The following is a 15850-nucleotide window of genomic DNA, read 5'->3' as shown; positions in this document are numbered from 1 at the left end:
GTTGCATGTGTGTATAGTCCATCCATATGCTGACTTACACTCTCAGGAGTGTAAGGCAAGAAAGTCTCTTGCTTTGTCATCATGCACATGAATGAGTTGCTGTCCTACTGCCCCGATCGTGCTGACACAACACTATCTTCTTGCTTAACTGAAGCTCTTAGTGATTTAGTCCTTGTGCTTAGGCCTGCTGATTACACCGTCACAGAATCTCAGACTGATGGAGGCTGGAAGGGCTCTCTCAAGATTGTCTGGTCCAAACCCCCCACACTCAAGCAGGACCACTGAAAGAATCATGTCCAGGGGCTTTTGGGAATCTCTGAGGATGGAGACTCCATCCCTGGACAACTTGGGCCAGTGCTTGAACACCTTCACAGCAGCAAAGTGTTCCCTGCTCTTGAAGCAGAATTGAGAATCACATGAAGTAGCTGGACCAAGCTGAGCTCCAGACTCATCCCATCTGGATTTGCAGCTGCTGCAAGGCTCAGAGCACCACACAAAGGCAGACTTGCATGCTGCCAGCTCAGGGATTTCTGCTCCACATTCCTCAGAGTGTTCCCCCAAGCTCAATGCAGGCAGTATCTGTGCTACCAGCTCCAGAAGGGCTGTCAAAGAGCAGGTGAGATGTCTGACCCAATGAGCAGGCAGCCCTTGTCAACTGCAGAGGGCTTGGATACCCCCAAAAAGCAAAGGGACACCTGAACAGCCCCTGGATAGGGTTGCTCAGAACATAGACAACACAGAATTGCAGGTCTTCAAATCAGAGATCTGAGTTACAGCATCTCCTAGCTCACCATAACACAAAGACAGGAAAGAGGCAATGGGCATGAACTGAAACACATCAAACCACAGCTGGAGCACCTCTGCTCTGGAGCCAGACTGAGAGAGCTGGGCTTTTTCAGCCTGGAGAAGAGAAGGCTCCTTAAGGGGAGACCTTAGAGCAGCTCCAGTGCCTAAAGGGGCTACAAGAAACCTGGAGAGGGGCTTTGGGCAAGGGCCTGTAGGGACAGGCCAAGGGGGAATGGCTTTAACCTGACAGAGGGGAGACTGAGATGAGCTCTTACGCAGAAGTTCTTCTCTGTGAGGGGTGGTGAGGCACCGGCACAGGTTGACCAGAGGAGCTGCTCCCACGTGCAGCATGCTACCGTCAGCTCCTGGAACAACCCCAGGCCCATCTCTTCGCTGCTCCTCTCTCGTGATGCTTCCCATCAGTGTGGGCTCTGTTTTCACCTTTAGACCAAAGCGGTGAAAAATCACTTGAATGAGCCATAAACCAGGGCTCTGGGGTTGGCAAGTAGCAGGACTAAGAACCAGGAGCTAAGAAAAGAGAAACAACATGTAGGAGATTCCTGCCCATCCTCCTTGTACCACCCTCTTCCCACCACTTTGGATCCAATGGTGGACAGCAATGGAAGGAATAGATTTTCTCTCCTGAGCAACCTGGGTACGCCCAGGTCCTCCCTTTCAACTTCCCTTGTTCTGTGAGAGTTTCTCCACCGGCTTTATTCTCCAAGCCCCTGCCCCCAGGGAATGTGCCTGGGGACGGCAGCAGCTCAGATAGAGTCAGCAGGACATCTGCTGTTTCATTCTGCCTTTATCTGCTATTTCAATTTGCTTTTTTCTGCTATTTCCTCTTACCCGGGTCAGCCGGCCTCTTTGAGATGTGGGATGGGATGACTGAGAGGGCTGTGCTCAGTCCCTGCCATGCAGACAAAACAAACTGGGCAGGGCTGAGCATGGATCCCCTTACCAGCAGAGATACAAACACCTCATGAAAACCGGCCCCCCCAGAGGAGTTCACACCTTGAGGCTCCGAGGCAGCAGATGAGCCCTTGGATGACAGGAGAGGAGATGGATCCACGCTGGCAGCACCAAAGTGACTCAGATCATCACCCCCAGCCTTGCTAGATGCAGCTCACTGTAGCACAGGAGGGTCCCTTGTCCCCAGAACCAGAGGTGGCAGGGTCCTCACACCCCATGGGGTGCTCAGAGCTTGTGTCTCAGCTGGCTGAGGACTGATGCATTCATCCCTGCCTGGTCTCCAGCACTGCACATTGCTAATCCGTCACCTTGAGCTGGTGGGACCCGTGGCTGCCTGGGCAGTGTGGTGCAGCTGGTCAGGCTTTGCTGGCCGCCATTGCCTGGGCTTGGTCCACGCCACTTCAGCCCATTTTAGATTCCCCTTTGCCAGCCCCACTTTTGGGGGAATTTTGGTAGAGTCGGTGATGGAAGTTACCCCTGAGCCCAAGGCCTGTTGACAGAGCGATCCCCAAGGGAGGACAGTGCATGAGCCATGCAGGAAAAGACAAGTTTGGACAGCAATTAATGTTTTAGAAAAGCAAGAACTCTCGCTGCTTCTGAACTTGAAGAAGTGCAGGGGCCAGGGAGCAGAGCAGGAGGAGGAGAGAGGCGGGATGTGGAAACATCAGGCAATGCAACTGGATTCCCTCCAGTCCTGGATGCCTTCCCCACATCTGGATGCCCCCCCAAATGGATTCCCCTCCCAAATGCCCACCCATTCGGATGACCGCACTCCTAGATCCTCCTCCAGTCCTGGATGTCCCCCGCACCTGAGCGTCCCTCCTCCCCGGTACCTCCCGTACGCCACCTCCGAGCCCTCCAAACTCGTTGTGCCCTCCTGGCCCCCTCCGCCACGGCCGCCCCGCGCAAAGCACGCCGGGACTTGTAGTCTGCAGCGGCACCGCCCCGCAGCCCCACCCCTCAAGGAGAGCCGGGGCGGGACCGGCTTTGACGGACGGGAGGCTGAGCCTATAGAAGTGGCGGTCGCGGGGCGGGGGTGGGTTTTGTGTCGTGTCCGTTTCGGCCCGAGCGGGCTCTGCGCGGTGGGGGTTGTGGTGCGGCGCCGGTGGTGCGGCCCGGTTCGGCTGTGAGGTGGGTCCGTCTGTCGGTCCGTTGGTCGGTCAGCCAGGCCGGGCGGCGGCGGCGGGGCGGGCTCGGGCCGCGGGGCCTGGCGGGGCGGCGGCTCATTGTGCCGGCGGGAGCGGGGGCTTTGTCAGCGGCGGGGGCGCTGAGGAGCGGCGGGGCCGGGCTGCTCCCTCCTCTTCCTCTTCTTCCTCCTGCTCCTCCCGCCGCAGGTCCCCAGCGCGTCCCTCGGCGGAAGATGCGCGGCGAGCGGCGCCGGCTGTGAGCGGCAGCGGGGGAAGAGGCCCCGGCGGCGTCCCCCGTTCCCTCAGCCCGGCGGGAGGCGGAGGATGCGGATCGGGCCTCCCTGCCGATGAGAGGGAGGATGGGCACCCAGGGCAGCCCGGTGAAGAGCTACGATTACCTCCTCAAGTTCCTGCTGGTGGGGGACAGCGACGTGGGCAAGGGGGAGATCCTGGAGAGCTTGCAGGACGGCGCCTCCGAGTCCCCCTACGCCTACAGCAACGGTAACGGGGAGCGGGGGATGGGGGCTGCTGCCCGGGGGGCGCAGCATTGTGGCCCGAGCGGCTGTTTTGCTTTTCCCTTTGTTGGCTTGTTGTTGTCTGGAAGCAGAGCCTGGTTTCTCAGGGCTCGGGCAGCGGGGAGGCCACGGCTGTTCCTTAAAATCCTAAAGATCCGCAGGAGAATTTGGCCAGAGGGGACAGTGTCCAATGTAACCCCTGCATGTGTGGAACCCGCAGCACAGCTGGACCCTTCCTGAGGCCTGAGCACTCTCATATGGAGCAGAGCTGAGTCCCCGGGGGTGAACGCAAAGACTGAGCTGTACTGGAGGAAGCAGGATCTGTAACAAAAGACCGTGAGCCGTGTTTCCCGGCCAGAGCTGCTCTCGCTTGGAAGCTGGCTCTGTTGGTTCACCTCCTGCAAACATCGAGGCTCCTAATGGAGCCCATGATAGACCATTAACTACAGTGTCACAAGACCATAATTAAGAGCCAAGGAGTGGCACTGTGCTATTTCCTGCATCCCCTCGCCGCAGTTAAAGCATGACACGGCCTGGCAGGGTGCAGGTCCTGAGGTAGTTTTCAATCTGTCATTGTTTCCCCCTCTGCTTCTGTGCAAAATAGCATCCCAAAGGGCTTGACAGCGCTGATCCAGTTCAGACCCTGCATTATCACTGGATCAACCCCAGGGCTGGAGCAGGTGGTGCTTAGTTTTGCCTGTAAGCAGGAATCTGAGGACATTGGGTGCTTCTCGCTGTGCTGCGTTGAAGCTGGCTGAATTTAGAGCGCAAAGGAGAGTGTGGCTCGGCTCTTGGCTATGTGCTCACTCCTCAGAGCTACTACCAGCTTTATAGGAGCTGATGCAAGTGAGCACCTGCTCCAGGGAGGTTTACAGGGAGGTGGTGACTCAGAATTCAAGCTGCTTGTGAAATGAGAACAGCAGATTCTGGAACTGGCAGGTTGTGGTATCATTCATCTCCTTGGGTGTCTGGCTGAGCTGCTGTGGTTTGCCTTCGAGGAGATGCTTGTTGCTTTAAAAGCTTCCCTGAAGAGAGTTTGTGTCTCTGAAGACCTGCCTCATCTGGGAGCTGTAGAACTGCTCCCTGCAGTTAGCATTTACCATGCAGAAAGGGATGGAGAGCGTAAAAGAGTTGTTGTTTGGAGTGCTAAAGTTGCAATTGTCTTCTGATAGAAGTGGTATTACCCTACGGTTTTGAAGCAGGGTAATAAGTAGGATTGCAAAATGAGTGTGTGGTGGGTTTTTTGCTAGATACATAAACCCAGGCAATGGTGACTTTTGCCAGTACTATAACAGCTTTGTTCCTGCATCTGCTACTTTATAACAGCAAAACACCACCATCTTCCTTCTGGAAGAAGTCTTAGTGAACAGATATTTTCAGAGCCTTCCCTCATGTTCTGTGGGCAATTGAACCCATCCCTAATCAGAGAACTGGGTCACATACTGTTTTTTCACAGTGATACATGCTCTGATATTCTCTGCTTCTGTTGCTTCCGTGAAACTGCGTGCCTTTTGGATAATCAGATGGAGTAGCTTTGAAATCTGAGTGAATCTGCCGGTGCTGCTATTCCTGACAGCCTTGGCAATCAAACTCCCTGTCTGTAGTGCAGCTGGGATGTGTGCACTGACATGCAGCATGCTTCCACTCTGCCCTGACAGGGACCATCCCCTGATGTGAGGACACTAGGATTTTATGAACAGCTAGTGCCTGGCCTCCTTTCTTAACATGTGCTGTCCCAAAGCTACAATGGTGGGATGTTACATAGAGGCTCTTTCTGTAAATTCTTTACTTGTGTGTCGTCCTCTTCCTCATCCCCTCCCAGACCCCACATCCCAATTTGAAACAAGGGTTACATCTTCTACTGCATGTTTGATGTGTCCAGAAGACAGAACTGGCCATTATCCGGGTCAAATGGAGCATGCTTTGGGTCGATCTTTGGCTTGGGACATCTCCTGGCAAGCTCAGATCTCTAGTGAGCAGAGCTAAAGCTGTTGTACCTTCTCTGTCTTGTTAGTCTGCTGCTTTTACTGTGCTGGCCACTTACAACTGTTTTGACACAGGTTATTGCAGTGCAGTGTGAAATGGATTGTCCCTTCAGCTCTGGGCAGGAATCACTTTAAAACTGAATCTTTGTAAATGATGCTGTGTTTTTGCTGCTGCTCTTCTGTTGCCCACCTCGCCTCTAGAAAAGTGTTAGAAGAATTCCTCTCTTCTCCCTGGTCTTCTGGGTGTTGGAACAGGGGCAACCAAGAGATGAGAAATCCTGATGGAAAGTGTGAAAAGAGGCTAGCTTCTGTGAGCTGTAAGCAGCCGCAGCCTCTGCTTGCTTGTGTCCAGTATCTGAAAGCCTTGGATACAGTATGAGCTGTGTCTGTCTTCAAGCATTGTAGTTGCTTCTGTCCATCCTCACTCGGGATCCCTGAGTAGAAGCATCACTTCTCAGCACAGCCTTCCAGCTTGGCACCTCGTTCTAAATCCGGCACATCTTAAATTAGACACCACAGTTCCTATTGTGTGTAAAACCATAGCAATGTCCTTTATTTAACTGCTGTCAGAAATAAATCTGGTCCATATAAGTGTAGGTGGTTGTTACTCCCTGGATGCCAACTGGCCTCTACAGGAAAAGGTGTGAGTGATGCCTGTAACTATTGCTGCCTCTGAGCTGCAAGGGCACTGGAAGCAGAACTTCTGCATATTCGAGGAGGAATTTGAGGTCTGGTGTTTCCTACTAGTTCATGCTGAAGTTACCAAATATATCAGTCTCCAGGTGCATCAGACCAAGTGCTCCCTGTGAAGGGCAAGTAGTGTTGTTTGTGCCCCATGCCTGGATAGTGTCACCTCCCACCCCAGGAGTTGCACTTAGATGTTGCTTTATTGTGGCCATGCAAAAAAGGTCCCGCATTAAGCCTCAGTATTTGCGTATTGGTGAAAACATGGGCTTTTGGGAGAACATGAATGTTCTTCTGGACTCCTAGTGTTGTCCTTCTTACCAGCTTTCCCCCTACTCCCCAAACCTGCAGTTGTGGAGACAGGGTGTCATTCTTGGAGTACTGCTGCTGCCCTTGATAGTTGAAGGACCTCACCCTGGAGCCAAAATTCCTGCCGTTCCCCTGAACACAGGGGGAATCCTCTCCACTGGGCACTTGCTCCCTCTCCCAAGGTACAGGCTCTGGCCCCTGTGCTGTGAACCACAGTATTACGGCTGTGTAAAGCAAACCTGTGTGCCTTGAGCCACACATACGAGTCAGCTACACAGATCACTTCTCACTTTGGTGCTCAAATTGCCTGCTTGGGGTTTGTCCTTATGCTTCCCCAAGCACTGAAGCAGGACAGGAATGTCTCAGGGTGGTTTTGGACACTGAGATGTGGTGGAGCAGCGTGTGAAAGTAGGGGTGGTGTATAGCCTACAAAAGGCAGACAAGGCTTTTCCTCACCCAAAGGGCCCATGGTTTTGTCACTCCTGTGTCATACATCCACTCTGGAATATCTAGTTATTCCTGTGCTGAAATGTTCTTGCCTGGCTGGTTTGCTGTCTTGCTGGGGCCACATCAGCACAGGGTGAGTCAGGGGAGGCTCCTGGTGATGCCATGGCTGCTGTGTGAGATGGTGCCCCGTGTGCACCAGGAACAAGGCCAGGGCTGGTCTCACCCTGCAGACGTGAGTGTAATGTGCTCCATTCTCACGTGATGGAGGGCTCTTTCTGCAGCAGCTTTCCCCCTCACCTGCTGCTGTTCCCATAGGAAAAAGGAAACGTGTCTTAGGGAAAGAGTAGAGCATGTTTCTGAGCAGATGGCTTTGATTAGAAGGGGGATGGATTCTTATTTTTATGTTTTTCCCTGTCCTCAGCTTGTATTGAGAAAGTGATGCGGATGAAGCATTCTGCCTGCACTCTGATAGCCTTTCAAAGAGGGTGTGAAAGCTAAAGCAAAATCATTGCCCTGCAGCAGGTTTGGTGCTGTGACCAGCCCTAATGCAATGACCCTGGTGCCGTATCTCAACCCCATCCCTCAGCGTTTATTTGAGCACCATCCTTAGGTGCTCTGTTATCTCACTGCTATCCAAATGGAAATGTTAGGAAAAAGGCAACTAAATGCTCATTTGCAACAGCTACCAATAGGTTTTATGGTCCAGATATGTACTGGATCTTTCCCAGAAGCTCTTCTGTAGCTGAAAGTGGGAAGAATTCAGCTTTCAGTGGGAGGAATTTCAGGCAGGAGGGTGAGCCGGCCATGGCTCAGTGTCTGGGTAGGGAGAAGATTCTGGGGCAGCGTGGCTCTGTGCCCCTTTACCTGGGTAGGAGGACAGGGAGAGACAGTGTTAATGAAGATAAGCTGGAGACACTGCACAGCCCATGGTGGTGCTCGGGACCCTCCCAGCCAGTGCTCTTTGCCTGGGAACCTCATGACTACTGTTTTATTACCAGGTTTTTATTTGAGTGACCCACATCTTTGGCTGTCTCTTCCCTCTGGTTGTTTTTGTGCAGCTGTGTAAATCTGTAGGTCCCCAAGCTGTCCCTTCCAGGTCTTTCTTTACAGCAGCTACTCTCTGGGTATGTGCTGTAGCACTCTCAGTCCCCAGTGTGTATCCAGAAACGTCACCTGTAAAACTGCTCTGCTCTGTTTTGCTTTGTCACAGTCTTCAAGTTAGTTACTGGCTGACCTGGAGATCATGTGTACCACAGCAAAGGTAGACGGGGATGGAGGGTGTATGAGGGGATGACGTTTGGAGAAGCAAGTTTCCTGACTGACCAGGGGAGCTGGTCTCTTCCTTCTCATCCACAGCCCCTGTGCTTGCTGCCTGTTTATCTGGAGGTGCTGCTGCACTGCTGCTAACTGCTTTTCGCAAGCCTTAACAGAGTGTGTGGCTGAGCAGGTCAGCTTTAAAGTTCTGCAGCTTTGTAAGGACAGGACCTCTCTCAATCCCTGGCAGCATCTAACCTCCCCTTCTTGAGCATGCAAGAAACAGTTGCAGGGTGCACCCGTATACACTAAAACCTTGGGCAGGGCCAGCACTGGTGTGGTGGTACCTTCTGGGATTGGACACAGGAGCTACAGATTTTGAGCACAGGTTTGGGGCTGCAGCTGAGCGCTCATCCTGGCATTGCGGCAGTGTCAGGGCTCTCTGGCGTCAGTGGGGAGGGAACCATTGATCCTGGTGCTGCTTTGCTTTGCTGCAGCCTCCTGTCCTCTCCTGGCCATGTGTCAGCCCAAGCAGCATTGTCCCTGATGGGGACAGACACCATCCAGCTGGGCTGGGATTTGGGATGCTGCATGCAGTGGAAACTGCTGTTTGTTTTCTGGCATTTCTATTAATTGGAATAATGTTTTGTTTTGAGGGTTTAGTGCCCTGATGCAGGGGGATGGAGGCAATGTGTTACAAGTGCAGCCTTGCCATCATATCCGTGTGGTAGCTGTCGGATTCATCTGTGGGGAATGCTTTAGCTGCACCATGCTGCTGCTGGGCTGCTAGAAATCTCTTTTGATGGCTTGCAGGGTGGAGAGTGGTTCTTGCAGCCATTCCCCATCTGCCAGCACTGGCATCAGTGTCCTTCAGGGATATTCGCTTCCCTGTCATCAGGGATGCAAACCTGATCTCCTCAGAGCAGCCTTTGGCTCAGAACCAACACCAGCATCTCTGATTTTTCCATTGCTTACTACATATCCCTTGTGTGAAAAATATTCACAAACATAGGGTGTTGAACCTCCATCTCTGCTTGATGTGGGACTAATGAGCCATGGTTTAGACAACTGCCAAATCAAAGCAAGCAAACCAAACAACCAAATCCCCATCAAAACAAACACCAGCCCTGAGCTCAGTGCCCAGCAGGTTTCAATGTCTTCAGCACTCTCTCCAGTCAGGATTAAGGCTGCAGAGCACCACAGGTTGTGCACACAGGACTGTTGTGGGGTTTGTGTGTGTTTCTAAAGCTGGGGACTCATCCTGACAGGTTCTTGATTGCATGGGGCAGCTCTCACCACCTCTAACACCCTGTATAAAAGCTTTGCTGTTATATGGCTGTTGATGAGTTTCTGTGTGCACAGGGGTGATGTGAACTGCGCAGTACCAATCTGACATGGGTAGAATGTTATTAGTAACTGGGATTAGAAGTTACCCTGTGTATTTACGTTTAAAAAGCAAGCGGGTTTTGCTGTGCCCAGATCCCATGGTGGCACTGTGCACTCCTCTTGCTGCAGGGGGGTTTGTGTTTGGTTGTTTTAGACTATAAGCTGCGCAGGAAAACCCATGGAAGATGCCTCGTCCTCCGCTGCCCCATCTCCTTCAGCTTTTGTTTCCAGCTGTTCCCTATTTTCCAGCCTCCCTCTCTTGCAGGAGCGGAGCATCTTCCTGATGCAGTCAAAAATAGCTATGGTTTTGGAGCTAAGGTTTTACACCCTTCCTTTCTCAAGTCTCATTTTTTCCCCTTTGCCCCTCACCTTCCTCTGGCAGCCCAGGCTTGGCTTGGAAGGAGCAGTGATACAGAAGCATTATGTCATACTGGTTTCTATTTGATTGCAGAGAGAGAGGAGGAGAAGGAAGGAAGCTCCCATGTGAAAATCTTCAGCTCCATTTTAGCAAAACACTTTTCTGTGAGTTGGGTCTCACCTGAAAGAAAACTCCTCTTGGTTGTAGAGGGTTGTGGCTCAGGGCTAGGGCTCCATTAAAGAGATCTGTTTGCTTCTGCAGAAGCTGTAGTAATAGTAAGGTTGCAACATCAGCTCCAAGATTGTTTCTTCCTATAGGGCCTCTGTCTGCTCATAGTGTCTTTACAGAGTCAGAGCTTTTTAGATTGTCTTCCTCTTTTCTACCTCCTCTTTGTCTCATTTCCATCACCTCATTGGGAAGCCAGCCAATATTATATCATTTTAAACCTTTGACAACTGTTCTTCTCTAAATACAACCCCCGAAGTGATTGATGTCCTGTGTGTGCTGTGCAGTGCTGCAGCCATTACAGTATCAGCATCAAATGTGGACAAAAATCCTCAAGTGATTCAAACAAAATAGTTGCTGTTTAAACCATTAGTGGTTAGGGAAGAGACAGGCAGAAGGGAACACTGAAAGGCTGCACGTAACTGGCAGCTTAATAGAATTGGAAAATCAGGGCATGGTTTCAGTTGGAAGGAACCTTAAAGCTCATCCAGTTCCAAGCCCCTGCCATGGACAAGGACACCTTTCACAAGAGCAGGTTGCTTCAAGCCCTGTTCAACCTGGCCTTGAACACTGCCAGGGATGGGGCAGCCACAGCTTCCCTGGGCACCCTGTGCAGCGCCTCAGCACCCTCACAGGGAAGAACTTCTGCCTAAGATCTAATAGAGGTGCTGTGCATCTCTGGAATATTCTCTTTTTTTAATTATTTTTTTTTTTAATGGTGCCATTTTAACTTATTTCCCAGCCCAGTTTCTGAGCTCCAGGGCCTTTTTGGGGGTTTTATCAGATCGCTTTCCTTTCTTTGCAGGCGATTGCTTTCTTCACACACACACAGAGGCATGTACACAAAACCTGCCCTCTGTTCTGTTTCCTTCTGTGCCAGTTGTAACAGCATGGGCTGTAGTCCCTTTGGCCTGTGGTTCTGGAGGCTGAATGGACAAGAGATCTACTAGATGAAAAAACCTCAACCAAATAGAACACTATTTTGCCTGTCCTGTAACTTCAATCTTCCATTGTTCCAAGAGCTGTTATTTTTCTTATCTTCTCAAACTGCTTAAGTAACTGATGATAAAATCCGTAAGGACACAGTGTACAGGTCTGCGCTAGAGCATGAGGAGGTGAAATGCAGCAGGGTTGATCTTACCTGACCCCAGAGCTGTATCTGTGCTGCTGCTATGCTGGCAAACGTGTGTTTGCTGTGAAATGTCCCCTTACTTTGAGGCGACCTGGTGTTCTTGTAGGTGTCATCTGTATTACAAGGTTAAAATTCAGTGCTTTTGTCCTATTTTAAAGATTATTAATGCTGCCTTCCTCCTGGTAGCAGCAACAGTCGTGCTTCAGGGTAGCTGGGGTGAGACCTTTGCCCTGCAACAGCTATAGGGCAGGAGGAGGAGAGGACTTAAACTACCTTTGTAACTACCTGAAAGGAGGATGGAACCAGGAGATGGTTGGTCTCTTCTCCCAAGGAACAAGTGATAGGTCAAGAGGCAATAGCCTCAAGCTGCATCATGGGAGGTTTAGACTGGATATTAGGAACAATTGCTTCCCCAAAGGGTGGTCAGGCATTGTAACAGGCTGCCCAGGGTAGTGGTGGAGTCACCATCCCTGAAGGTGTTCACAAACCGTGTACATGAGGCCCTCAGTGACACAGTTTAGTGGTGGCCTTGGCAGTGCTGGGGAATGGTTGGACTTGATGATCTTAAAGGTCTTTTCCAACCTGGTTGATTCTATGATTATATGACCTGGGAAGCTCCAATTTGGCCTGTGAGTGGAGGGTTTCCAAACATGATTTTGGCCTGTTGAGAGCTGCTGTGAGCCAGCACGGTTCATACAGCTGTGCTTGCTCTGCCGGCAGATCCTTTAAGGGCAAGGAGGGACTGTTGAGTGGAGGCAGCACTATATTGTTGGTCAGGCCATGGAGGTGAGGTGTGGTGTTCTCGCTGAAAGCAGCACACCAAAATGGAAACCAGTGTTCAGAGCCATCCTTGTTCTTCCAGTGTGGAGAGGTTTGTTTCAGATGTGGGACTTGTGGTCGGTGCAGTGAGACCAAATTCAAGAGCCAGTGAGATTCATGCTGATTGGCGTCCCTGTAGGTGCTCCAGGAGCTTTCAAAGTACCCATGCTTGGTGGTGCTTAACCCATCTACACCCAGCCTTTGTTCAGGGTGTTTGGATGTCTGGAGTCAGTCTGGAGACAACTCCATCATTGCTGGCCACCGTGTTCCAATGTCACCCTTGAGATGGCAAAACCTGGAGATGCCAAGTGGCCTTGAGCAGTGGGTGTGAATGGCAGGAGGGGCAGAGGATGGGTGTCCCACTGATGGGAGGCTGCTGCCATGTGTGTCATGAGCCTCTGCAGGATCCCAAGCAGGCATGCACCGGAGAAGGCTTCAGTGATGATGCCATGAAGATCTGATGCTCACAGAGCAACATTTCACATGCACAGTGTTCAAAAGTGTAAATATGGAGGGTTGATGGCTACAAGGCCAGGATATTAGACATATAGGGACAGGCCATGGGGGAATGGCTTTAAGCTGCAAGAGGAGAGATTGAGATGAGCTCTTAGGCAGAAGCTCTTCCCTGTGAGGGTGCTGAGGCGCTGGCACAGGGTGCCCAGAGGAGCTGTGGCTGCCCCATCCCTGGCTGTGTTCAAGGCCAGGTTGGACAGGCCTTGGAGCTATCCAGGTGTCCCTGCCCGTGGCAGGGGGGTGGTGCTTGAGGGACTTTAATGTCCCTTCCAACCCAAGCCACTCTTTGTCCAAAATATCACAGAATCACATACTTGGATTTTTTTTTCCCTTTTTTCTTTTTTTTTCTTTGAGTGTTGCTTTATTTTTTTCTCTCCAAGTGTATCTCGCTGTTTTTATGGTGATCCAGCAACAATGAAGATTGTTATGGTGCCCTCTGATTTTCCTCACAGGCTGTCTTTGTTTCTGCATGCAGCTGTATAGTTTTTATGGAGATCTGAACTGCGAAGTATGAAGAAACTCTTTTGTTTGTTCTCACTTGTGTGCATAAAATCATTCTTGATTTTCTTCTAAACCACAAATCCACTTAACATACCCCATTCTGTACTGACATTTGACTGTTTCTGTGGCTTCCTGGGTGTCTGCTGAAATTGTTTGAGCTTTAGGAAGAGATCTGATTCTGGCTTCAAATGCTGTTGTCATCCTTAAATGAGTGCAGAACAGAGTTCCTCTGTGAGCACCACGTTGCTGTTGGAACACTGTTAGGCTGTGGGGCAGGCAGTGGACAAGGGAATTCTGCAAATCTGGGATTCCTAAAGGTCTCTGAATAAGTGTCTTGCTTTTGGCTGGTTACAAAACCAAGCAAGCAATTTACTTGTCTGAGATCCCCACCTATGAGCCCTCAGTTATGGATTAAGATGTTTTGGGAACAAGCTGATGCAAGAAAGCTTTGTGTGACAGGCTTCCAGTCTAAATCGAAAGCACTTTCAATAAGGTGATTATGAATAGCATCATACATTCTACTTAGAGAATCCCAGGCTGGTTTGAGTTGGAAGGGACCTTAAAGCTAATCCAGTTCCAAGCCCCTGTCATGGGCAGGAACTCACCACCCTCACAGAGAAGAACCTTCTGCCTAAGAGCTCATCTCAGTCTCCCTTCTGGCAGGTTAAAGCCATTCCCCCTTGGCCTGTCCCTACAGGCCCTTGTCCAAAGCCCCTCTCCAGGTTTCTTGTAGCCCCTTTAGACACTGGAAGCTGCTCTAAGGTCTCCCCTTAAGGAGCCTTCTCTTCTCCAGGCTGAACCAGCCCAGCTCTCTCAGCCTGGCTCCAGAGCAGAGCTGCTCCAGCCCTTGCAGCATCTCCGTGGCTTCCTCTGGACTCGCTCCAACAGCTCCACAACCCTCTTGTGCTGCTGCCCCAGAGCTGGATCAGGACTGCAGGGGGCGTCTCCCCAGAGTGCAGCACAGGGGAGGAATCTCCTCCTTTGACCTGCTGCTCACATAGGGTACAAGTAGGTACAGGAGAAGATGGAGGATGTTTTTCGGGAAAAAGATCTACACATTTTGGTAAGTTCACATCATGGAAAGGCATTTGTTCTCTCTCTCTGTCTACATCTGTCTCTGGATGAGGAGCTTGGCAGCATGTTGGATGTATTGTGCAGAGCTGCCAAGTGCCGCAGCAGCTTCCTGGAGTTGGCAGGAGCTCTTGTGATGTGCTTCATGTGGGGATGTGGGCTCCTGACTGTGTGCGTGGGGCTGGACTGCATGCTTCAGACCAGCTCCAACTCATCTGCTGCACAGTTAAATAGCTGGAAGCTCCTCATTACCTCCCTTCGAGCTGAGCAGCATGAGCAGGTTTTGTGTTTGCTGCTGTGGGCAGGAGGTGATGTGGGCAGCAGATGGCTTCTGTCTCCCCTGTCCCCCAGCCAGCGCCTTGCAGGAGCAGCACTGGTGTCTTACGTGCCTGGTAAGAACCAAGGCCTCCTGATCCTGTTCCCAAGGCTCAGCTACAGCACAGGACAGGAGTTCAGTGGGAAAAACATGTGATTTCTGACCCTGAGCCCCAGCTCTGCAGGCAGGAGCTGGGGCGGTTTTGCAGCGATGCTGTTTGGGAAACTTTCATCACCCTAAACAAAAAAGTAAAACTGCCAAGATAAATGTGAACAGCAAAAGACACAGTGCCAGGCTGAACCCACCTTTGTTTTAAAGCATGTGTTTTGTTGACCCTGTTGTAGATGGAGATAATTTGTTGTTTGTCTGTCTAAAGAGCAGGTGATTGAATGAGTGACTCAAAGTAATGAGCTCATGTTTTGTTTGGAAGGGATTTTTCCTTGGCTTGCAGCTCTGAGCTAAATTGCTGCTGTTCATGTGCTGCTGTCCACACTTTTTGAGGTCAGATGACTTCATCAGTTGTTATGTGAATAGCTTGAGTTTGCTTTTGTCATCAGATGGTGTTTCTGTGCTCATACCACATGTTTTCTGAGCTATTTGGTATCATTTACAGATGATGGAGAAACTAACTTCTCCTCTAAGTCACATAGTAGGAGCTGCAGTGGGAGGTAGTGCTCTGGTGGCGTCTTCCAAGTACAGATACCAGTGCCTGTGTCTTAAATTAATCAGGGTTTTTTTACAAGGACAATTTGACAAGGGGCTGTAGGGACAGGCCAAGGGGGAATGGCTTTAACCTGACAGAGGGGAGACTGAGATGAGCTCTTAGGCAGAAGCTCTTCCCTGTGAGGGTGCTGAGGCGCTGGCACAGGGTGCCCAGAGAAGCTGTGGCTGCCCCATCCCTGGCAGTGTTCAAGGCCAGGTTGGATGGGGCTTGGAGCAGCCTGGTCTGGTGGAAGGTGTCCCTGCCTGTGGCAGGGGGTTGGAACTGGATGAGCTTTAAGGTTCCTTCCAACCCAAACCAGTCTGAGATTCTTTGAGTCTTTGTGACTTGGCTGGTTGTTGCTTCTTCCACAGTCAGCAGGGATGGTGTCATCCCCACTCACTTCTTTTTGGGGAAACTGTGGCACTCCAGCCCACTGGGCTCTCAGTTGTCACATGTGGGATGGTTCTGCTGCCCCACAGGAAACTACTGTCAGTTTTCTTCATTAACTTGCCCCCGTGACAGCACCAGCCAGGTTCAATTTGCCTCCAGTGCCATTGCTGGCCACCCTCCCTGTGTGCATCACACGCTGCAGTCACTCTGGCTTTCCAAAGCAGCTGGGCACACGGGCAAGGTTTTCCATTTCAAACCCAGCCATGTGAGTTATGGCTGAGGAAGGTCAAGTTAACACCTGTGACACCCAGAGGCTTGGGGGAATCGGGGCTCATCTTTGCACTGTTTGGCTATTGG

The 15850-nt window shown here is 51.2% G+C and overlaps 1 protein-coding gene across 1 annotated transcript in view; it reads left to right on the top strand.

Annotated features, from left to right (window-relative positions):
* Positions 1 to 2804: 2804 nt before the first annotated feature.
* RAB40C (RAB40C, member RAS oncogene family) overlaps positions 2805 to 15850 on the top strand; it is a 39239-nt gene continuing 26193 nt past the window's right edge. The window contains exons 1-2 of the mRNA XM_065683621.1: positions 2805 to 2889; positions 3093 to 3386. Coding sequence (XP_065539693.1) covers positions 3233 to 3386 — 154 coding nt within the window. The 5' untranslated portion in view covers positions 2805 to 2889; positions 3093 to 3232. The remainder of the gene's footprint in view (positions 2890 to 3092; positions 3387 to 15850) is intronic.

This window comes from Lathamus discolor, chromosome 6 (assembly GCF_037157495.1).
Source record: "Lathamus discolor isolate bLatDis1 chromosome 6, bLatDis1.hap1, whole genome shotgun sequence".
Taxonomy (NCBI): domain Eukaryota; kingdom Metazoa; phylum Chordata; class Aves; order Psittaciformes; family Psittacidae; genus Lathamus; species Lathamus discolor.
This window is presented reverse-complemented; position numbering and strand designations above follow the sequence as displayed.